Consider the following 24005-nt stretch of genomic DNA (forward strand, 5'->3'; position numbering starts at 1 on the left):
GTAGCGAATGCTAATACTTAGTAAAGAGAAAAGTTCGGAATGGCTTTTGTCATGGATCTGGAGACGCGAGAGACTCTGGGCTCCACACCTTCATTATTATCATCATTATAGGAAAAGTCAACGTAAGTCAACGTCTGGTAGAGAAGACGAGAAAGAGAACAGGGTTATATGTACATCGAAGAAATCAGGCTGAGTAAATGAAGAAGATCGGTAAGCATCTGGAAGAAATAAACGTGAACAAACATCACGGCATCAAGTTATTATTGCATCACTAGCCGCCGCTGACTCGTCGACTCATCGTGCTGCTCCGACTCCTGTACCGTCATCTCTGTTGTGACCTCAATGCCTCCAGTAGATCCTCGTTTCATATCAGTCGCTTCGATATCGATGGTGTATAGGCCATAGTCCCGGTCTCGCGAGTAGAGTTGAGTCCTCCGTGACCGGTTGGCTGTACCCATCGTGGGTTGTCCCGTGTATTTGTTGTAGCTCTTGGTGGACAGTAGTCTGGGGAAGATGCGGCTGATAAGGGGTCGAAGGAAGGGGAGACAAGCACATATGATGGCGACATTGCATTCGGCCGCGGTCCAGTAGGCGGCGCCTACGTTGCTGTCTGTTGTACGGTTAGAGATAGCGTTGTAATGAACATGGGAAGGAGGCTTACATGACGTGTCTGGGCTTTGAGCGACTGTTCGCAGACTCGACAGACGAAGGATACTGGTGATAACAACCCTATCGAATGTAAGCAACCGTCAGGCTGTTCCGTACAGGGCAGACTCACAGTAAACCAACGGCAAAGACAGCCATGAGGGCAATTTTCTGCATGCGGGGAAGTTGGAGTTGAGAAATGAGTGGCATCGGCATGATAAGTAGCGTCAGATCGGTAGCGATGTTCATGGACGCGTTAAAAAACCAGACAGCTTCGAAACTGAGACAGGAGCCGGGAATATCGCGGTCCCAGAACCTCGCTATAGGAACGCAGTTCACGAATGCGCTGACAATAGCCCATGTCGAGTACAATGCGACGATACCCATCACGGTGTGGCAAGCAAATCGAAACCGGCGGCTGGGAAAGATGCGCAAGTATTGAAACAGAATGGAGAATTTGCTAAAAGCCATACTCGCATTGTAGAATGGAATCGCTATCCAGAGTCGCTATATCAGACATTGTCAACTATCGCATTGACGTATGTATCAGACTGGCGGCACCCACCTTGAGCTGCTGTTTCAGTGTAGCAGTAGGAAGTTTATCGGAATGTCTTCCAAGACCGAAATGAACCTCTGTGTGAGAAAGTTAGATGATTGTGTTTCTTTCCCAGTAGGGGATACAGCAGGAATGTCTTACGGGCAGCAACCAATGCAAAGTAGACGATGGAAAAGACCTTTTAACAATTCCAGTCAGTGGTGGATTGCAATCGGACGGCCAAATCTCCACTAACCAGGGCCACAACAATCGTGTAGTCCTCGCGACCTCTCAGCTTCATCAAGCCGATCCGCGCGAACAGCCGCATCGCAACGATTAGAATCGCCAGTCCGGTCAATACGCCTGTTACCACCACTGCCTGTTGCCCCCGTGATGATCCATCGTCCTCATCGCGAGATAGTATGAAATGTCCTAACGGCCCGTGCATCTCGGAAGGGTGAAAAGAGTGTGTTGTCAAATGAGCGTGTCGCTTGAATACTGCGAAAAGAGTGTGATGCGCGATTGGGGAAGTCGTTGATAATATCCGGCCTTCTGCAAGCCAGACAAGATCAATCAGATTTCTTGCATAGGTTGTATAGCACTTTCACCTGGGAAATCCCGATGAATGGTAAGGAACGGCCAGGTCAATTAGACCCTATGTGAGAGGAAGGTGTCAAGGAGCATGAGTTCGTTTGTACTCATAAACGACATCGAGTATGGCATAGGCTAAGGTATTATTTAATTTGGTTGTACGACCTCCTAGGCACTGTTTTCCCCACCCACATGAACCAGAGGCACGGTAGAGAGCTCAATAGTGTTGTAAGATCACTTCCAAATCCCCAAGCGCACGAGCCGGGAAATGCTTGCCATGTGTTCGCATTGCCCTGGAAAGCTTTAGTGCTGCTGATCTTCAACCCAGAGTTGCATGGTCTCCATGGAGTGCGCGATAGTGGAGCGTCTAGTAATGGAACTGTAGCAACATGTGGCATCGTTGGTGCCTGGCTCAGGGACTCGTAGGGAATATGAAATAGGTTCAACGAATCATATGCTATAGACCACAAAAGTTGACGGCCGTCTTGTATAATTTTTCACCGTGGAGCACAGTGCCGCAGGATGATGAATCTCCCTTGGTAGTAAACAGCTGTTGCTATTACAGTAGAATGTGGGACTTGATAGTCTTTAGTCAAAGCGTCATCCATCACTCTGCGAGGAAGAGAATTATGCGCATGCAGCACGACTGCATAATCGAATCAAGATCCTGTTCAGTGTCGGCGCTATCACGTTGTCACAATGGACTAGTGGATTTGCTACCCTCCTTGGACATGAAGCGGGGATGATTCTTCAAGTGGAAAGAGTAACAGGCACATCGAAAGCTAAGCGACGTACTAGTCAAACTCCGAACGCCACTGGTCGGATCATCGGATGATTTACTACCTTAGTAACTTCGTGCAGTGATTGATAAGAAATGGAGGGTCTGTAAGAGCATCCGTGTATTAGGTATGTGACATGTCAATCCAGAACGCCCTCAGTGCTAGGACCTGTATGGAGGAAGATATTTGCTGAAGTTTAGAAATGGCATTGCCCACCTCATTATCCTCTTTAGGAATGTCTCCTCGAAGCGAGCCTGTCAATCATCGCTAGACAGTGGATCTTTGTGGGTTTAGAACGTTTTTGGCGCATGTCCACCGAGGTGGACAAGGGTACATTTTTCTATTAGTGCCAGAGACAAATGTGGGACATCTAAATGAGACATCAGCACACGAGCAATTGTGGCCCATTAATAGGCAATCTATGACTCGGCCAGGATCATTAAGGACAAGCAGAGATCAATCTTCGACTCATTCATATCAGTAGTAGGCCTACAGGCGTGGAGCTTGCGCTGATTAAGTAAAATAGATCAACATGACCTGCAGTGATCGACAGCCCGGACTGTGATGGCGCTTTTCGGTGTCTTGGCACATGGGGAGAAAAGGAAATCATCATCCCCGAGAGATAAGTCAGGTTGTGGTCAGTCCAACTGTCATTGCTTAATCATGCTCCAGTGCGGATAGACCAGTCCCCAAGTGTCTCATATGGGTTCCAGGCAAGGCGGAGGGAAGTGATTGTAGTCTACCTGGTACACCATGAGTCGATGACAGTCTGGCCTGAGATACGCTATCATGTTCGGAACTAGGTCTTCCAAACACCACCTTGTAGGAAGCGTGATATGGCTGTCCGTGCCGGCTGCGATCAAAGGACATTCAACAGCTTTAGCTTTCGATGACGTCTACCAATACGCACCTGCAAGTCGATCGATTACTGATACCTCATAGAGCAATAATCGGGGTATCGGTATCTCAAGACATTCGAGTTCCTGGACTGAGTCCGTAGACCGAGGAAACGGCGAAATAAAGCCGTATGTAGACAATTGACGGTATACAATGGCATTGACTGAATCCGGGGACCTGGAATTAGGTTTCAAAGTGACCTTGGTCATTGAAGCAGTTCCGTGTCCAGCGACGTACTCGAGCCTGCAAGTTCCTGGGACACAGAAATAGCGTTGAAGCACTATTGAACTCTATCGGGGCTTCAGCAACAAATGGGGAAATCCAACGCTCGAAGATCAAAATGGGTTGGTGATCTTCGTGATAATGCTGATAATTAGTCTAGAGTGGAGATTGTCAAAGGTATGCCTAGATGTCCCTTGACCCCACGCGAGGGTGCGCGCGGGAGTTGAGAGACGCTCTAGCGCTAGATATCTACATGAGAAGAGAACGAGTGTCATATCGTTAAGAAGCAATGATGCGGATAATCTCGATGGTAGATTTAGAAATGGCTTTGGCAATGCCAACTGTCTTAAGCGAAGTTCAAGCCCTGAGTACTCTTTTGATCCTGCACAGTCCGTTGTCACTTCGTCCACCATCGCCAAACGAGCTTAATCGAAGGTAGGTGATTTCTTTCAGTGTGTTCTATATCCCTAAATAAGACTGACGAATACAGCAAGAACTGATGAGATGATTTGCTCAACAGCTTGTTCATCATGTATTTTCCTACTCAAAGCACTGCTTCAAGATGCTGTTCCCAATGAAATTCTGAGCTGAGAGGCTGTCAGGGTACAAAGAAGTCATTATCTGAAGCTCAAATACTCCGCTGCGATGCAGAATAAAATCAAGCTCATACACTTCTTTTTGCATGCTGGACATGTTTTGACCCAAGTCGGGGCAAATCCGATCGGCCAAACCTTCAGCCGACAGACAACTGGCGGAAAATCCAAGGCAGACAATAGCCCCGCCAATCATTCAGCTTCCCCCGCAGATGATGTGATGCCGACTTTCGGCTTGTTATCTAGACGAAGAGTCATAATGCGGGCCTCAATTCTCTGTCCTTTTCTTATATTTCTATTCCTTCTTGATCTCTAATCTTCTTCCTGCAAGCTGAAATTCATTTATGAAGCACATCAGCAAATCAATAAGCTTCCTCCGATCTTTTACTTATTTCTCCGCATTCACCCCTTCGGCTAGAACGAGCATTTTCACCCCTGCATCTCAGGCGACTCTTATAAAACGCACAATGGCAACCGCAATGGCAAAGCGCCTTGAAGGCAAGACAATTGTTATTACTGGCGCATCGTCTGGAATCGGCAAGAGTACCGCTAAGGAGTTTGCCCGGACGTCGCCGAAGGCCCTGAAGCTGATCGTGACTGCGCGACGACTCGACTCTCTGAAGCAGCTGGCCGAGGAAATCAAGGAGGAGGTCGGTGATGGTGTCAAGGTGCTGCCAGTGAAGCTGGACGTCAGCAATCCGGAAGAGGTCAAGAACTTTGTCCCGTCCCTTCCAGCGGAGTTTCAAGATATTGATGTCCTGGTCAACAATGCGTAAGTCTTGAAGTTGCTCGCTTTCGCACTGTTTTAGACGTGGGGTACTAAAGAAGGAAACAGTGGTCTGGTCAAGGGTGTAGCCAAAGCCCCCGAAATCGACCCTGAGGATATCAACGTCATGTTTTCCACCAACGTCACTGGATTGATCAACATGACCCAAGCCATTCTTCCCATCTTCAAGAAGCGCTCCGATGGTGGCCGTGGAGACATCATCAACATTGGCAGTATCGCCGGTCGCGAAGCCTACCCTGGTGGTAGTATCTACTGTTCTACTAAGGCTGCGGTCAAGTCGTTCACCGATGCCTTGAGAAAGGAGCTTATTGATACAAGAATCCGCATCATCGAGATTGATCCCGGTCAAGTCGAGACGGTAAGGTGTCTGGATCTAGGTGATAAAAACCGAGCTAACATCAAGCCTACCGCAGGAATTCTCAATTGTGCGGTTCTACGGTGACAAGGCCAAGGCTGATGCAGTCTATGCGTACGACTCTCCGCTGCATATCTGAGAGCGCTGAGCTAACGTGTATTAGTGGATGCGAACCCCTTACACCGGATGACATTGCTGAAGTCATCGTCTTTGCTGCGGGTCGGCGAGAAAATGTCGTAATTGCCGACACTCTGATTTTCCCAAGTCACCAGGTGGGTTTCATTCATACGCTCATGTATTTCTGGCTGTACAGGACATAGCTGACGAGTCCAATTTAGGCATCCCCTGGCCATATGTACCGCAAGAACTAGAGCAAAGCAGGGTTAGACCGACATTTAGAGCGAGATACCTACTGGCTTCCTAGGCCATCAATTCAGTCAAGATAGATAGCACATTATATACAGCCATGTACATCACAGGTTCAATTCCATACCGCCAGAAAAGACTTGGCGGCATAGCACCAACTTCAGTACTCGTCCAAATAAGGTAGTGGTCCTCTTTATTCATCCTTGCCCCATGACGAGCGTGCTTGAATTTGGTCCCTACCTTAAAGAGGAAAGCGTTCTCAATCTCGGTCCATGGGCACAAAACAGTTCTGTACCATGGTACATCCACATCCCAGAACTCCATAGAACAAACCCACATGTCTGGAAAACTTACTGGTCTATCATTTGGCGACACCTGAATAAGCTCCGCCAACGACCACGGATACTCTCAAACCTTGACTCAAATATTGATGAGAATGAGCAAAGTGGGAGAATGTACATTTACCCTTTTGGGACATGGAGGTGTTGTTGATCACCTCGTTTCGATTAGTAAGATAATAGTCCTTTGCTTATGCCTTGTGCATGGACAGACTACCACTACTTTGTAGTAGTGGTGCAGTTCGCGGATTTTAGGTATATCGGGCCGAGTTATATGCCAGTTCCCCAGATTACCCTAGTCCATAGCGTGAGATTTACTGGCCAGCGAGAATTGCAAGCATGATTGCTAGATTCTGCTGCCATGATGATATCATATTATTACTTGTAGGCTCTAAGGGCTATCGCCTGAAGGGCTGTCTACATGGCGCGTATTGCTTTGGTGCTTCCTATACGCGTTTGAGTGCTTGTTGAGTGATGCAGTAAAGTACTGCAAGTATCTCCCTGATTTCGACCTCCTGCTTTGCATTCTGCCCTGTAGAATGATGAGCTTGCCAGATCATAGGACAGTTCTCGGTGCTTCTAGAAGCTTTCTTGGAGCATTCATTGATACGATTACTCTCTTCCAATGCCAGTTGCCAGTTGACAATACACAACTAGCGAGAGCCAGATGTATGAATCAAGGAAGGTGAAAGTGCCCACCAAACGTCATTATCTTTAAGCATATCCTTGCAGAGTACAAGGATGAGCAGAAGTAATTTTCATGATACAAGGATGCAATGACTGGTTTGCTACCAGCTCGATGGAAAAAAAAAAACTTGTTATCCAAGGCTAACGTGCGATCCTTATCTTATTTGTCCAAGAATCAGGCAATGGATCGCATCCTCAAGACGATGGCTGACGCTGTGGAGCTCCTATCTTATCCTAACAACCTCTGAAACGAAAGGCCACGCACAGTGTTTGCCAAGCGATCCAATTTCCAGACGCTTTACCTCAAACTGATGATTATCCCTGCTAGGAACCATTATATATTAGGCATTTCGACCTGCCTTAGCTCATTGCTCATACTGGCGGATTTGACAGTTGGCTCAAGAAATTTTAGCATATCATCGGACAGATGTAGGTGGGCCTGGAGTACACGGATCAATTGCTCTATGGTGATGATTTCTGTGCCTTGCCATCTGTTGGAGAGGAGGGCTATGGCCTTGGAGATCAGCATCTACCGTTTCTCTTTCAAGGTGACTTGTCTTATCTCGGCCATTGCAGCAGAAAACGGGCAGCTAGGAAACTTCGTGACTGGTAGAATCTCTTGTTACCAGTCAACTCCGCAGTTGTTAAACTCCCGATTCCCCAAATTAGAATGATCGACATTGTGACGTTGGTTTGGAGATGCGATGATGCAACGGTATGCGAGCTACTGAAGTGATGCTGACCTTGAAGAAAGCGAGGAAATTCCATTTCAATTGTGGGTGACTTCATCGTAGCGTTGAATTGCTGCATATGTGGTTTGAATCACAGAATATGAGTGTCCCGATCAGATACCGTCAAATCTCATACAAGTCATAGAAGCCATCTCGGCTTCCCATGATCCCGCCTCTTATCATCAGAGTCCAACGTCAGCTGTGGACAGTCAGACCACAGACCCAAGCAATCATATTCGTAGCGAACTAGCAATGGGCCTAAGAGTGGAGGCGTGGGGAAAACTCTTCCCAAGACATCGGGGTGGTCTCTTATCATTATTGGTCTAACTGATTCGCTCCCTTAATCTAGATTGATTTGTGACTTGCGGCTAAAAGACTAGCCGCGAACAGGTCTTAATAACTGGACGGTGTTATGTGTTCATTCAGGGACACGAGGTGGTGAAACACACCCGACTGTTGTGCCTGAGGTTAAGGCTGAGTTTGACAGTTTTTCTCCAAACGCTCAGGAACGGTGACCTCATTCGCAGGTTTTTAATCGGCCTGGGAGAAATTTTGGGATGTCTAAGACTCTAGGCCAGTCACCTTGCTTTCTACTGCAGCAAAGACGCAACCAATTAAGCAATTGAGTGACGATTGCAATTGATTTCCTAGATTCGCGTCCTCAACCTAATATCACTCAATATCCGTAATACTCAACGGTACAGTACCGATGCCAACGAACTCGGGGTCGTCGTTGATTCGCTTCATTTGGTGATATCCCGGCAGGGGGAGTTCATGGACCACGGGCCGGAGAAAGCCAAACAAATTCAACGGCTAGACAATCGCATTATTGATGGGCGTGGCTGTTGATCCTTCATTTATAGGACTTGTGAACGCCATGCTTCTAGAACAAGATGAGCTTGTAAATGACAAGGGAAAAAAGCTCTCTTCACTTACCTGCTTTCCTAACCTGTAGATAAGTAGGAGGCATCGAACTTAGGCTAGATAGTCAGTAAGGATAGTGTAACTAGTTAGTCATTTAGTTAATAAGCATATTGAATTGAAAAGAATCCAGTCAATGTCTGCGCCGTTGGTTATCTATTATTCGTTGATGGAGCTTAGATGGCTGGAGATATTTGGTAGTGGTAAGTGTACGGAGTACTGATGGCTAAATCGAGATTTGGATTGCTCCCGTTTGCGTTGGCATGAAACACTTCATCATCTGCAACGTCTTTTTGACAGCTCCATCTTGATGCTGTGGTTGAAAATTGTGATGAGTTCTTATCCATCACAATGGTACGGGGAAGTGGCCAGGAGTGGCTTGTTTGCGGCATCAGCAAACTGCTGTAGTATGCTGATTGCTACCTCGTTAGGTGGCCATATATCGGATGATATTGTGGACACTACCGTACCTTACTCCGTACGTCGTTACAGACACGGCCAGCCCACTTAATACCACGCTCATCCCTCCGAGAGTCCGAATGACCCAGATTTGACCAAATCAACCCCTTTTAAAGGCCACAAGTTGTTATTGTTATTGTTTATTACTGATATTTATTGTTATTATAGTTGGGTTTATATTAATATCGCCTAGTAATGTTATGATGATCCATTATTGATTTGATGGCCCATTTGCTACTTAGGTAGACGCCTCCATCCACAATCACCAGTCATCCAATCCTTTCCCTGGTCTCACTCACACCTTTACAGTATCGGGAACTCAAAAAAGGTACTACTACAGAGTTACACTTGCAGACAGCTTTATTTCTTGCTTTTCCCAATTCTTTAATGCCCTTTCCTTCATATCCTTTCTAATCCTTACAATTGACTAGGGGAACAATCTGACAAGACAGTCCAAGGAAACAATTTTTGCCTTCCATCACGAATTTCTGGATCTCTTTTCTGGGACTTCCTCCCCTATCTTATCCCCACATCTTCCTGCCCATCCTGACTCCCCTTAAACCACCCTCTCCAAATCTCCACCGGTCTTCCTTCTAAGCCCACACAAAACGCTTTCCTTCCAAGACAGTTATCATCATCATCTCGACTCTGTTGAGTACGGAGTAGAGAGAAACTTTGCCTAGATATTCTAGTAGGTAGCATCACCGTTCGGAAAGCCGGCGCGCAAGCTGGTTCGCCATTCTCCAATTCCCTCCCGATTCTGTGCTGCAGAGTGCAGACTGCACAAACCCCTAATCCTCCTAAATCCTCCTCTTTTCCCAACCCCAGTTGGCGTCTTTAAGCTTGGCTTAGTCGCTACTAGAGTACTGGGCCCGCCATTGCTGTGGACTGTTCTCCAGGCGTCTTCGTACTGCGCGGAACTCCCGACAAGCTGGGTCCCGACTCTTGACCCTTTTTGCAAAAGAAACTTGTGCTGCTACTTTTTCGACCCGCTGACACTGCTGCTGTTGGGATAGCTTCGATCGTTGCTCTCTTTTTCCCCTTCCATCCTTTCCAGGTAACTCCAACCTAGACTTCGCCGTGATGGCTTCAAAGGTACGCCGATCATTCGAAAATCCTGTTCCCTTGTGTCGCTCGCCGCCCCTTTTCCTTCTCACCATCACCGCATCGCCTCCATCACTGCGTATCTCGCCTTCGATCGCCACAGGTTCCCAAGCAATGAGATGTGTCACAAATGACTGACAGCTTTTCAATACCAGTTCCTTAGAGAGTACAAGCTAGTTGTTGTTGGTGGTGGTGGTGTTGGAAAGTCATGCTTAACGATCCAACTGATTCAGAGTCACTTCGTCGACGAATACGACCCAACAATTGAAGGTAGGTGGCTCCTTTGGCGCAGTCATTGACGGCTTGAGTGCTTACCAAAATATTTCTTTTCTTATTGTATAGACTCCTACCGCAAGCAGTGTCTCATCGACGATGAGGTCGCTTTGTTGGATGTCTTAGATACTGCCGGGCAGGAGGAGTACTCGGCGATGCGTGAACAATACATGCGGACTGGCGAGGGCTTCCTCCTGGTCTACTCAATTACGTCTCGGCAATCCTTCGAAGAGATTATGACTTTCCAACAACAAATCCTGCGTGTGAAAGACAAGGATTACTTCCCTATTATCGTGGTCGGTAACAAGTGCGATTTGGAGAAGGAACGAGCCGTCTCTCAACAAGGTAGGCGATCCTCCGGAGATTTTCTCTCACTCGACCTTGGCAATATACTGATTAGGCCATCTGCTATGCAGAGGGCGAGGCTCTGGCCAGGCAATTCGGTTGCAAGTTCATCGAAACTTCGGCAAAATCCCGCATCAACGTCGAGAACGCTTTCTATGACCTCGTGCGCGAAATTCGTCGTTACAACAAGGAGATGTCGTCATATCCGTCCGGTTCTGGTGCCGCAGGCACCCGTGCCCCTGAAGGCAAGATGGATGTGAGCGAGCCCGGCGACAACGCTGGCTGCTGTGGTAAATGCATTATTATGTAATTGGGTCGACGTTGCTTTACATGGTCATCAGGCGCGCAGGTCAATATGAAGGAAGGAAGTCGCCAAATCCGACTTTGAAGGATAAGAAAGAGAGAGAGAGAGAGAGAGAGCTATGCTTGGCTTCAGGAGATGAAAGCCGAGACTGCGGTGTGGCCATACACCTGCATCTGTGACTTTTCGTACTGTACAAGGCTCGCTATCAGGTGAAGTCTGCTCTCAGCATGAGGTTGTTATCGTCTCCATGACCGTTCGATTCCCCCTTTGTTTCTCTGTTTAGTCTTTTTTCTTTGAAAGATTGTTTTCTTGATGAATACCCGTTCCCTTGGCACAATGAGGGATGAGCCTGTCAATAGATTGTGCATTTATATAGGTACATGCTATTGTCATGGTTCACATCTTGGTTCTCACTCGCGCAGCATCGCCGTTTCTTTTGTTCTCGTTTCTTATGTGACCATCAGGACGTCGCTGTCTCTTCCGTGTCTTCGTTACCTATTCCTTCTCCATCAGATCCGTCCTCAATTTCCCCCGGCGTCCCCTGGCGCCCAATTCCATTCTAATATTTCAACCATATGCAGCGAACAGGGCCCTTTCTTAAAGGCTTCTTCAGGAGGACTGCGCCTCTCACCTTTCCTTTTGCTTTTCAGCCTGCGATTCTACATGGATGCTCCTCTCTCTTATTTCCCCTTGATGGCGTGTTTTCTATCCATATTCCTGCATATATCCTTGCCGACTACTTTTCTTTTCTCGCTTTAGAAAAATCGATGGGTTTTAGAAGAGTATTTGGTTTATCGGAAAGACAAAGGTCAGATCCAGGTATGGATTCTTGAGTTCCCTTTTTAATTGACATTTAATATCAATGTAGGATCGACATTGTGCCTACATGGTATTGTAAAGCGAGGACCGGTGATTTTCCTTTATTGGTTAGATTTGCCATTCTCCAAGAGTGTGGTCATCTGATATGACGTCTTGTGTACTCGTCTCCGCCCTCCCTCTAACCTCCAGCTTAATCAGTCACAGCCTCTCCATAGCATTCAGCTCGTGCTCCTGCATGGTAGTGCAGAGTTCAACAATCTCCCTATCCAGGATCCCCTGCACAATACTATATGTACATGTCTGTCTGTGAGCGCATGGCTGACGGGCTTCTGTGGCGTAATGCATGGACAGCCAAGAGATTCTTACTGCGCAATGCGGTATCATACAGCCATGCTATGGCAAGGGGCTGTCGTCTCGAGCAAATTACGAGGTTCTCAGCTTGATTACTTGATACTGGCCAAAGTGTGGAAAGCTGATAGAGAACTAGCCATGAATGCGTTACTGACGTGGAAAACTGCCATTCATTTGCTTCCGTTAGAGTGACTACTATCCAGTCACCCCCTCAAACACAGCATGAGCCTATTCGACCTACTCGACCAAACAAAAACTAACAAGAATCAACCCCCACAATAACATTATAATTATCGGTATCAAACTGATGCCCATTCACCCTATCATCCCACTGATTCACCCACCCCTTGGTCCCGGAGTTGAAGTCCAACGGGCACACTTCGACAAAATATCCTCCGCATACGTTCCCAGGTATCTACAGCTCGGCTGGATGTACCATACGTTATCATTGCACAGCGCCACAGCAGTGTTGTAGGAGTAGCTGATGCAAGCACACACGCGCGGGCCGGCGCCGACACCGCACGCTCCGTTGAGCCCCTTCAGGTAGTCGATTCTTTGCATGATGGTCACAGTAGAGCACCCCCCGCCTTTGTCGCCGGGGATGTTGCACTGAGGGGGGCTTGGTTTACCGGCCATTAAGGGGAGAGGGGAGAGGATGATGGACCTTGTTTCTTTCCTCGATGTCGCGGGCACTGAGGCTGCTGTCGTTTTGGCCGGGGCTAGCGACGAACTCGGGGGTTGACATCGAGGATTTGAGCCATGACTTCCTTGAGGTTGTCAGTCTGCGAGCTTAGGGCGAACCTATGGCTGTGACGCTACCTAGATGGTCCCCTTGAAGGTGACCTCTGGCTTGTTCGGATGAAGTTTTCCTGTCCATTCCATTGGGACGATGGCGTATCCTTCGATTGGAGAATCGCGGACCATAAGAGCGCCCTACGCAGCAATGTCATCAGCTTTGAGCGTCTTCTGTGCCTTGACTCTCATACCTGGGACAGAGCGGCCGTTGAAGCCGCGGCAATAAGAGTCCTTGAGGACTACAATTGAGAATGTTTTGAAGAGGAAAGCCGACGTGGATGAGTGCAGGACAGGAATGTTCGGGTGGACATGTCGTCCAATTATAGATTTTGCAAGAGCGTCGGAGGCAGGGGACTGGCTACTCTCTTTCTAGCGTCCTGGAGCATTGGGCCAAAGGAGCGACCAGGTCCTCCGAGATGGGCTTCTCTTATGACACCTGCATGGTTGCGCTTTCAACACGACGCAGGGGTGGTATATTGGAGTGGACCATGGAGCAGCGGTCAGAGCTCTATCCAACATAATACGCGGCTCCGTTGAGCTGAAGGCGGAGGCGAAAGAAACCCCGACTTCGAATGCTCTGGAGAACCTGACTGACTAGCCATGGAGGAAGCACTTCGTGCAGGTCTCTCTACTGCTTCAAAGAGCTGGAAGCTCTCACATTGCCCTAAACGATCCACGACTGACAGTGATACCTGCGATCAGTCACCATTATACAGATCCGCGGCTGGCTAGGCCCTGCTCAATTTCTTGCCTTGATTGATCAGTCACTATTGCAGCAACCTTGACTGAGGAGCTCTCCATTGAGCAGTTCATCCGAACTGCTGCAATTGCACTAGGTGACGGTATGATATTCCGCTAATATAGGAGCAATTGCTATGCCTGGAAGTCACCGGGCCAATGTTTGGAGATATTTTTCGCGGACGTATAGGCTTAGGTGAGTCTAGCAAAGTCAGACGGATCATATGGTCTGACATATTCATTATATTATTACCATCAAGGTCAATCACTTTTTTCCTTTCTAGGAACCAGTCCAATGTTATTTGCTACATATGCAGAATTTATCTATCAGTCAAAGATTGTACACGGAAATATCATCCTGTGAAGCTGCGAAGGCAGTCTGTAGAAATCTACTCCGATTCAGAGGGTGGGTCCAGCTCATCCTCCCGAGATACCTTCTTGCCCCGGACGTTCTCCTCGACCTCCGCAATCACCGAGTCCATGAAAGCCTTGTCTGTTCCGACAAGAGTGACGGTGTTGCGCTTGTTGCCCCAACGAGGGTAGCTGCCGACTTTCACGCCGTGCACGCTGGCCCGGGCCGCAAGGTCCGTCAGGTACGGCGCGACGGCACTCTCAGGGAGCGGGGTGCTAAAGAGGTAGCGGTAGATACCTTTGCCCTCCGGGTTGGCTAACCGTGGGAGCAGAATGGGCTTGAGGTGCTCGAGGAGGCGCTCGAACAAGCGGGGCACACCGGGGAGGATATGCACGTTACCGTTGACGACGGCGATGGGCACCCACATGTCGTCTGCAACGAAGAGGGCTTGTGATTCCGCGGGGAGCTTCTCGTCGTGCGGGAGGTAGACCATCCGGAGCTTTGCAGTGAGGCCGGGCGACGGGGTGTCCCAATCGAAGTGAGGCTGCATGGGGTGAGGCTTGGAGAGTCTCTTCATGCGCTCGAAGGCGAGGGTATGAAGTTTCAGTGGCAGGTTGAAGGCCTTGGCTATCGATTCGTATGTAATGTCATCGTGGCTTTTGGAGGGACACGCGGTGGAGAAGTTAGCTTTGAACACTTGCAATATAATGCGAGGGAGTTGTCAGGGATGTGGAGGTGAGGGCGTGTACGGACGTTGGCCCAATGCCTCCGCTGGTCACAACAAAGTCGTAGTTGTTGCTCATCCGTCTCACAGCTTCAATGATCTCGCCCTCATCATCGGCGATGACTTCCACCCGCTTGAGTTGGATACCAAGAGAGAAGCAATATTTAGCGAAGAAGGCCGAATTGGTGTCGATGGTCTGGATTCGTTGACATCAGAAAGCTGTTAGCTCTATTTCCATGACTCCGACCTATGGGACTTCTTTGCCGAATTGTCTGCTGATCCTGTGCTCCGATGTCCGCAGAACAGAAACATACGAGGAGGTCTCACCTTTCCACCAAGGACTTCATCACCGATGATCAGACATGCCGCCGTGTGGATGGTCTTGGATGGATTGGGCACCACGGATGATGTCATGATGGAAGACGGTTTGCTGGATAAGGGGGAGAATGAGGCTCGCGAGGCGATCGGAGCGAGAGAACTGGTACTAAGCAATGATCGGGAGATATGGCGAGAGAGTTGATTGAGACGATTTAACATGGAGGGGGAACGCGGGGGAGTTTGCGGGTTGAGGAGAGTTCAGGCCGCGGGACACTGAAGACGATTTTATGAAGGATTAGAGGGAGCGGGGTGGGGAATCTCCGATCATCGCACTCCTGCGCTCTTCATTATCGCTTGCAAACGGGGAGTATCGTTCTTTCAGTCATCAGCTTTCAGCCTTATACAGTCTCTCCGCCTCCTGTGCAGACTTATCAAGAAGGCGCTTGAACATCCTTCCCGGCTTTATTTGTATCGTTTGACCGTCTTACTTTCTATTCTTCCAGCGACATGGTGATTCTCCGTCTGCCCCGCATCCTGCCTTCCTGCAAGATCTGCTGACCATAATATATCTCTCTTAGTCTGAATCACGATTATATTCTTTCTCTCCAGAGACAAAAGAGAAACTGCGCAAGTTCCGCTTGGGAACCTCCAGGGCGAAAGATCCGCAGGCGGTCATTTGTAGGACACCCATTTCCTGGCCCTAGACGACAAGCCATACGCCACTTGCCGACGCAAGGCACACAGGACCCCATTCTTGAGATGCGAACTTTCACAAAAGGCAAAAATTGACGATCGGTCTGGCAGACATCATCGATTCCAAGACACAGGAGATCCGAGCCGAAGATGGCGAAGTCTACACGAAAATGGAGGATCTGGCCGACGAGCTCCCTGAATCTTCCCCGCGCTTCATTCTTTTGAGTTATCCCTTGACCCTGGTAGGTGGCATCCATGCTGGAGGCTCCAAGGCACCACCCCTCGCGTTTGTTCAAGGAATGTTCGTGTGCTCAAAATTAACTTTTTCTTGTCTCACCAGGGTTCCGGTCGCCTGGCGGTCCCTTACGTCCTCCTCTACTACCTTCCCGAGAATTGCAATCCATCCATGAGAATGACATATGCCGGCGCTGTGGAGTTGATGCGCAATACGGCAGAAGTCAACCGCGTGATTGAGGTCCAGGATGAGGACGATATACTTTCCATCGAATCGAAGCTTCAGGGATCGGACTAATCGAACTGTAGAACGGCTCGTATGGCAAGATACTACAATCACTGTGATATTCGACTGCGTCCTGGGAAGATGGATGCGACGTAATGATTGTACCGGGACTGCTCCTGTCCCCATACGTGTTAGTATTGCGTTCTAGGATGCCCGATTGAGTTGGATTTTTTTGCGGAGGGATTATCCCTGTTGACCAGGATCCTGCAAATCTGCGAAGCTGCAACGACATACCGGCGATACACAATTACCCACGCAGCGGCTACCTATATCCTTTCTCCAGATATCGTCGAATCAATGACTTTCATTGTATTCCTTGCAACTGTTACCGTGCAGCTCATTTAACTCGTATTGCATGTGCTTCAGGTTCTCTTACGGCGACAGTGGGTAGAAGCATGTGACATGGATACTATATTGTCACGGAGCAACTCTCAGAAGTCATTAGAGACGTGCCAAGAGCACCGGGACTGTCATCTGTTCCGTAGGATCGCAGATCGGGCCCATCAATAACAAAGCATCTGTATAGACGCTTCATCGATCGTGGTTATATTCGAAACAACCGGTAAAACCTTGATACAGATCCTGTCGTACTGCGCAATTACGGTAAATCCGCACTGGAGAATTCTCGGCCAGATGAAGCGGAGTAAACAGACAAGGCAGCTAAGGTTTATTACCATATTTATTGGATGATTTGGATCTGTTGGACTGTTGTGGACTTGTGCTGCTGTGCCACTGCATTACTACTGGGCCTGCTGGTGCTGGCAGCCACCACGGCCTTTTTGGCCTTCATTTCAATCATTTGGCTGGAATCAATTATCCCTGTCTAGTTAGGCAGAGTCAAGGGAGTGTGATTGGGTCCACGTCCCCGATACCAGAGACCTGGTTGTTTGAGCAGTTATTTAGTGTCATTAGTGGTGGCTGGCTTGTAGTGACAATGGCATCTTCGTAGTGGTGCAGATTTGAAGGCACCAAGTGGGTGGGTCGGTGGGTTTCGGAGGCACTGACCACCGTGTCTTGCTCTGGTAAGTCTAGTACTCCACCGGTTCAATTAGTGATATCGGGTGGTATATGGTACATAATATTACATTGGTATGGCATAAAGATGTAAGCTGAAGTAACTTATCTGGGTATACTACCTCTACAAAGATCGCATGTTGGAGAGAAGTGGCCGAAATAGCAATTGATCCACTATAGATCAGGCCATAGCAATATTCATTGCTGAGGACACATCATCATCATCATCATCCAGAATCATGCAAACAAGCCGAGCAGAACGAACAACGTCACTTCCCACCCCATAGGTAGAAGTCTCCCTGAGACAATCCCAATCCACCAATCTGCAGATTGATAGTCGCGCCATCCCTGCCATGAGGAGCATTAGGAGCATCCAAAACACCCCCATGTGGTCTAGGGGCCACCACCAGGATTCCTAAAGCGCGAATCTGCAGCCCGGCGCATGCTGGAAGCCGTTGGAGATTCCATGCATGTCCATTTACCATCTCGGTCATTGCATCAAAGTGTCGGTCCATAACCAGCTGGTCGCGTTTCTGGCGCTCCCTCGGACTATTCCGTCGCCAATTACAGCGGCGTGCTTTTGAGGGGTTAGTCCAGCCCATATGATATTGCTGCAGTAGAGCGTCTAGGCAGTGCTGCTGGCATATGCGGGATGGTTCTATGCTGGTCTTTATTAAACTTGTACCTTTGTTCATACCAGAACAATGTATGACCTCAATGATATATGCAGATATGAATCATGTATCCGGTTGGCACACTAGCAAGGGGCCCTAGAGATCTGCAGACTCGTCAAGGTGCCATTGTTGCCATTATTCATGGTTACCTATAATTAGGGGAGAACAAGCGTCTTGTTCATTATTCAGGGGTTGGCGCGCTTGTACTACTGGAATTTCTTCATAGATACGGAGTATGTAACTCGTATGGTTTCAGTGATTACCAGCTGGGTAAATCGTCCGAGCTGGACTACTTTAGCTCATGCTAAATCTTTCTTGTTTTATCAAAGGGAATCATCATCCGTGGTCCCTCAATGAGTAAGGTATTAGTTAAGATTCTACTTGAAACATCTCTGTCGAACTGCCAAGCACGTTTTGTTTTTGATGGGCTTTTTGCTGTAGACAACAGACTGCATAGAATTACTCCAAACGGACAATACAGTAACGACTGCGGACGTACTTATGAATCCTGGTCGTAGCTCGTTTACCAATACCATGTAGAGAGATACGTAAGGTGACCCGGGACAACGGTTCCCAGGCAGCTAAAATCCATTTCTCGCCACGATGCGGAGTATATTGTACCGGAATGAACTGTTAAAGGAATCGGTGGAATGATGTCCAGGCCTGTCATACCACACGGCCATTTGACAGCCATAAGTGACGGATTTGCACGCGGAATTGCACTGCGGCCGGAAACACTCCATACGGAGGAGATTCACACCAAGACACACCAGGCGAGACGCCAGTGGGTTCCAGCAAAGTTCCAGAGCGGGAAGAGTGCCTAATCCATCCAAGCTCCACCTCGGACGAGGCCCCAACCCGATGCCTAGTCGTCATTAATTGTGGCTTATTTCGTATGGTCGATTGCGTATTATTCAATTACTCAGGATTGTCCAGAGTGCCAACTGCCCAGAACAAAGATATTTAGCGTCTCGGCTAGACGGCAACAAACTATGGTAACTCCCAATTTCGTTCCCATGGAGTCCACGGTTTGTCCCTGAATCTTTAAAACGTTCTCGCGGATGAATTAAGTCTGTATTTATAATAGGTTGTTTTTGATAAAATAAGTACAATACTTACCTACATGAATCCTCTTGCCATACAGCGCTATCTGAATGTATATTGTAGGGTACAAGGGTACATAGGTTGCATGAAGGCGTAAAAATACAGTAAGGTATCCACCAATATCCACCCCTCTTGCTCGTTCGGTTCCCCCAGAAAGTTTGTTCCTATGCTAAGTGCCAAAATGGGTAGGTAAATGATTATTATCTTCATTCACCCGGTCATTGTCAAATATTAAATTTATCTGGGCTTGATTTTTCTTTTTATTTTATTTCAAGGGCCCATTTCCCCTACTTTATTATTAGTATTGCTCTTTCCTTCCCGGTTTCCCTGGGTCGGTCGCTGTCAATGCCGCATATACAAACCACCACACCCACAGTCTTCGCATCGTTCCTCACGACGATGAAACCAATGCAATCCAAGAACTAGACAGTTGACAGGTTATCAAGACTACCGCCTTATTCGACCCGACCGATCGTCAAATTGACTCCTGTTGCAGTTGTGTCCGAGTGCACTGACCGCTACTCAGCCAATCACCCAGAATAAAGTCCGCCCAGAATTGCCTTCCCTGCCCGTCTCACGTATTATTATTACCCATTGTTCGTGCAGTCCCTGCGTTCATTTCCACCCTCACCGTCTCGTCGGGTCTCCCAGGCCTTTGGATTCGGTACGCCTCGTGAGACCTGCCATACCTGTGATTCACCACTTCTCTCGAATTCGCCCCCCTTTTGATCTCACGCGTCCTAGTCAACTAATATTTGGTCGCCATACATCGCCTTTTTTGCGCTTGAAATGTTATGAGAACGGAGTTCAACGGAGGAATTGATGCTATATTTGAGGAGGACGATCGCTAGACTTCTATCAGTCCCAACGCCACGGATCAATCAACTACGGATTCAGCGTGGAGATTTCATAACAGGATACAGCGAAGATGTCCAGTCAACACGACCCTAGCCGACCTGGTGAGGATAGGCAGGAAGGTTTCAGCAAGTATTTGAAGCGCATGAAAACGATCTTGAAAAGGAGCCCAACTGCAAGGAGTTCGATATCAAGTATGCAGGAGATTACTGAACGACCAGAACCGAGCCAAGTTGTCTCGTAAGTTACTTTTTTTTTTCTGCACATTCTTCAACATTAGCTAGATTCTCTTTTTTTGTCACTCGTTCCGTCTTCGCCAAACACATTTGTCATGATACTATACCACTATATATTAATCAAGTTGCAGTCCCAGGCCTACCCCCGCCCCAGCTCAAAAGCCCGCCGCCAAACCAACTACTCAGCCGACCGTGGTAACGCACTGGAGCGCCATCCAAGAAGAGAAGGCTCGCGCCCTTTTCGCCAAGTATGGACTGACGCTTGAGTCTGGAGAGTGGAAAACGCCGAGCGACATGACTGTCCAGCGCGTTGCCAAGCCGATCCGTATGAGAGTTCGCCGCACTTGTCATCGATGCGAAACTACCTTTGGGCCCGACAAGGTGTGTGTCAATTGCCAGCATATTCGGTGCACCAAGTGTCCGCGCCACACCTCCACCAAACCCAAGGATCAGGCGCAAAATGCTCTCGAGGCTATCCGCGCAGCGCAAGGACATGGGCCACCTCGACACATGAGCAAGGAATTACAACTCGCCATTCCTTCTCGCACTGGTGGCCAAGACCTCGTCCTCAAGCCGATTCGGCAGAGAGTCCGGCGCACTTGTCATCGGTGTAATACTATGTTTCCTAACAATGACGTGACGGAATGCCCTACTTGTAGACACATACGATGCAAGAAATGTCCTCGAGAACCGTATGCAAGCCTAGTTCAACAACTTCTTCTTGACAATCAGCTGATAAAGGCTAGGTCCAAACCGCATAAATATCCGGATGGCTATCCTGGAGACGCAGAACCTCCGTCAGAACCACCGGCACGAACCTGGAAGAAACCACGACAGAGGGTGCGCTACACTTGTCACAAATGTTCTACGCCGTATCGATCTCGGGAGACGACCTGCTCGAATTGCGGTCAGGAGAAGGGACCGGAGACTATACGAGACCCGTATGTTCATGAATGCCTGATTTCTTGAGATAACTCTGACAATTGATCAGGCCGAAAAAGAATAAACCGGAACCAGACCCGGAGATCTCAAGGCGGGTGGAGGAACGACTAGCAAACATGAGCGCTACCAAGTAACGACAATCGCTTTGCATTTTCCGATTAATCTATCAGCGACTGCGATATGGACTTTCATGCATTTCTCTTTACCACAACAACAGATTTCATCTGACGAATCGAGGCACTAAAGGGATATTTTCCTCATACTAGCTTCCTGTTGAATCTATCTAGAATTCTTCATTATTATTGAAGACAGAAACACACTCCTCGCATTACCACCTTCGACTTCAACCCTGGATATCGAAGTGTAGTGTATGGGCATGTTTATGCTCGCCCACCATAGAGACAATATTAACGACTATAGAACTCTAGTAATTAATGGCAAGTTACTGACCAACAGACACCATACGTCATCCAGTCCATATTGGGACGGATTGTTGCTCGAAGGACTGATAGAGTTTCAGGGTTGCTATCCGCTGTCATCGTTAGGGAGAGCCTCGGGCCAGCCCGCGTTAATGACTACTCGCCAGGCTTTGAAGTCAATCGCCTGTCATGGATTGATCAGTGCCGACTGTGGATATCATCGATACCATTGTTAATCCCAATAGCATAAAACAGCAAATTGAGTTATGATTCATCGAAACCGGTGGCCTAACCGCCGGTCCTAGTACGCTGATTAAGTGCTATGGACCCGGCGGAACGTTGGATCTTGATTCCCAATAGCCAAAAGGATTTTCAGACTTCCAGAGGCCCACTTGAATCTGTAGCTGGCAGTGGAATAACGGTCAAAACAGTGGATCCTACGGATACCTTTTAGATATTGAAAGCACGCAGTTGGCTTGACAATATGTGTATGCCAGGAGGGGTAGGGCGTACTTCCGACAGCACCTTCATTTATCCCCTGAATCTATCTCGTCTGTAACCGACGCAATACCCAATATTATAAACACATACTTGACACCCGACTTCGCGTACGAAAGTACTATAACAGAGTTTACACGAGTAGGTAGCGTCCCACGCCAAAACCAGAAAACGCAGCACTCGGGCCATGTCATGCAATCACTGCCAGGTCTCACTGGGTTTATTAGTTGTGGCTGGAAGACCAGAATCCACTACTTTGATTTAGGCATATTCAGGCCGTCAGTGCTACCGTTCCAGCCTTCTTTGAGTTAGTCCCTCCGGTGAAGCGTCCATTGAGGTCCGTGGTTTGGTTTGGGTGGTGGAATTACGGATCCCGGGAGTTTGTCGGGGCCGGAGAATAATTATATTGGATTTTTGATTTTTTTTGGAGCACTTACAGTGCCAACCGGAACCTAGGAAATCCGTATTGATACTCCGTATGGATGTATCTTGAGAATGTAGTCCTACCTACTACCTTAGGGTACTGGACATCAAATTCATACTAGAATTGTATATATGTAACCAGGATTGCATTTTTCCAACAAATTGACCTGCCATAGAACCGACGTGTTCCTCATCAATAGCATTGTCTATCATGAAAATCCTGTTGTTATTAAGTCGATCCTTACCATAAGAGTCGAGTCAAGTCCCAACGCTAAGGGAGTGATTTACGTGCCAAGAAATTAGTTGAAGGACGGAAATGGACGGAGTTTCCGGACAGCCAGTCTGGTCCTCATTTTTGGGCATTTTAACTTTCGAGCTCTCAAGTAGGGGACGTCGGAACCGAGGCTGCCGTCGTGAGGTAAGGCAGCACAATCGGACCCCTTTCGAATGATCTGCTGAATATGGATCGACTGCGGTAGCGGTAGTCACATCTGTCAGATCCCTTTTGTTATCTATCACAACGCCGGCATTTGCATTTGCCCATGTGCTTATGCGAGCTCGCCAGATCTGCTGGATCTGAGATCAGAGATGAGTATGATCCTCGCGAGTCGGCTAGTCTGACTCGTCACGTCCTGTGTTCTGGGATAAGCTCCAAAACCGTTGGAACTAGACCGGCTAAAGTTTAGAAGATGTGATGGTTCACATTGGACTGATTCGAAACCATTAGATCCCTGGATTAAAGCAAGCAACAGCAAGCCTGGCAGAGCCAGCCGTCTAGTATCCAAGCTCGGGCCTCCAGCCAAACCTGATTTACTTTTAACAACCGTTGATCTTGCCCCTTATCCCTCGACGTCAGGCGGTCAAGTTCGCTCGGTGTTAACGTCTAATGCTAGATATGTTTACAGGAGCTATAAGGTTACTCCTGGTGGACTGAACTCCTAGTCGGCAGAAGTTGTGGCTTTGGCTTGCGAGTCATTGTTACTTGAGTGCCACAGAGTAGCTGAACATGCTTGAGCAAATATCCATATTCCATATCCATTATGTCGGACGCGTGCTTCAAGTGGAATAAGCTTGCCATAATACAATTGAACTCAGAGACTCAGACCAAATGAGAAACATGTTGAGTAATTGACTTGGCTATAAATATTTGCATCCTCTGCTATTGCCAATGTATGAGCATGATACATGACAGAATGAACTTGCTGAAAGCACGTAGTACGGAGTGGATAACTACAATTTTCTGACTTTGACTGTACCATGGGTGTATTTGCACTTTACCCACCCTGGCGGCTCGGTCCGCTTGCCCCGCTCGGTGTACCATGATTCTGTTCGATACGAAAAGCCTTACCAGAAATACAAGCCTGAGCCACATACGGGTATTCTACTGTGTATGTATGAGCAGGCGAGGCAAGCAGTGGTGATAGATCCCAGCTGTTGTATTGCTCTGCAATGAAGAGGTTTATTTTTTACACTTTTTTCATCAACATGCGTTTTCCCCTTTTTGTAGCCGTACAACTTGGACTGGGTATTCTCTCTGCTATATATATACTGTGCCCACTGCATGGGAAACAGTTTGTATCTTCTTTGATCTTCACTTG

At 48.0% G+C, this 24005-nt stretch overlaps 6 protein-coding genes across 6 annotated transcripts, besides 1 other annotated feature; 4 read left to right on the plus strand and 2 right to left on the minus strand.

The window, feature by feature from the left end:
- Positions 1-260: 260 nt before the first annotated feature.
- On the minus strand, positions 261-1628 carry NFIA_076030 (PTH11-like integral membrane protein; the record flags this gene model as incomplete). Its single annotated transcript, XM_001259569.1, has 6 exons — positions 261-610; positions 662-729; positions 779-1152; positions 1211-1278; positions 1343-1379; positions 1437-1628. 6 exons carry the CDS (start codon positions 1626-1628, stop codon positions 261-263), a joined length of 1089 nt encoding a protein of 362 aa, XP_001259570.1.
- A 3101-nt stretch (positions 1629-4729) lies between these two features.
- Positions 4730-5724, plus strand: NFIA_076040 (oxidoreductase, short chain dehydrogenase/reductase family; the record flags this gene model as incomplete). The annotated part of the gene is made up of 4 exons (XM_001259570.1): positions 4730-5034; positions 5098-5407; positions 5463-5518; positions 5568-5724. The coding sequence occupies 4 exons, from the start codon at positions 4730-4732 to the stop codon at positions 5722-5724; spliced, it is 828 nt and encodes a 275-aa protein (XP_001259571.1).
- Positions 5725-9989: 4265 nt separating this feature from the next.
- On the plus strand, positions 9990-10938 carry NFIA_076050 (Ras family protein; the record flags this gene model as incomplete). The annotated part of the gene is made up of 4 exons (XM_001259571.1): positions 9990-10001; positions 10166-10280; positions 10353-10628; positions 10700-10938. 4 exons carry the CDS (start codon positions 9990-9992, stop codon positions 10936-10938), a joined length of 642 nt encoding a protein of 213 aa, XP_001259572.1.
- An 84-nt stretch (positions 10939-11022) lies between these two features.
- Positions 11023-11048: a microsatellite.
- A 2976-nt stretch (positions 11049-14024) lies between these two features.
- NFIA_076060 (flavin adenine dinucleotide pyrophosphatase) lies at positions 14025-15125 on the minus strand (the record flags this gene model as incomplete). The annotated part of the gene is made up of 3 exons (XM_001259572.1): positions 14025-14643; positions 14741-14907; positions 15039-15125. The coding sequence occupies 3 exons, from the start codon at positions 15123-15125 to the stop codon at positions 14025-14027; spliced, it is 873 nt and encodes a 290-aa protein (XP_001259573.1).
- A 767-nt stretch (positions 15126-15892) lies between these two features.
- Positions 15893-16254, plus strand: NFIA_076070 (GMF family protein; the record flags this gene model as incomplete). The annotated part of the gene is made up of 2 exons (XM_001259573.1): positions 15893-15964; positions 16063-16254. 2 exons carry the CDS (start codon positions 15893-15895, stop codon positions 16252-16254), a joined length of 264 nt encoding a protein of 87 aa, XP_001259574.1.
- A 3708-nt stretch (positions 16255-19962) lies between these two features.
- On the plus strand, positions 19963-21201 carry NFIA_076080 (uncharacterized protein; the record flags this gene model as incomplete). Its single annotated transcript, XM_001259574.1, has 4 exons — positions 19963-20129; positions 20257-20817; positions 20872-21066; positions 21117-21201. The coding sequence occupies 4 exons, from the start codon at positions 19963-19965 to the stop codon at positions 21199-21201; spliced, it is 1008 nt and encodes a 335-aa protein (XP_001259575.1).
- Positions 21202-24005: the final 2804 nt, after the last annotated feature.

The sequence above is a fragment of the Aspergillus fischeri genome, genomic scaffold (genome assembly GCF_000149645.3).
Source record: "Aspergillus fischeri NRRL 181 1099437636264 genomic scaffold, whole genome shotgun sequence".
NCBI lineage: Eukaryota > Fungi > Ascomycota > Eurotiomycetes > Eurotiales > Aspergillaceae > Aspergillus > Aspergillus fischeri.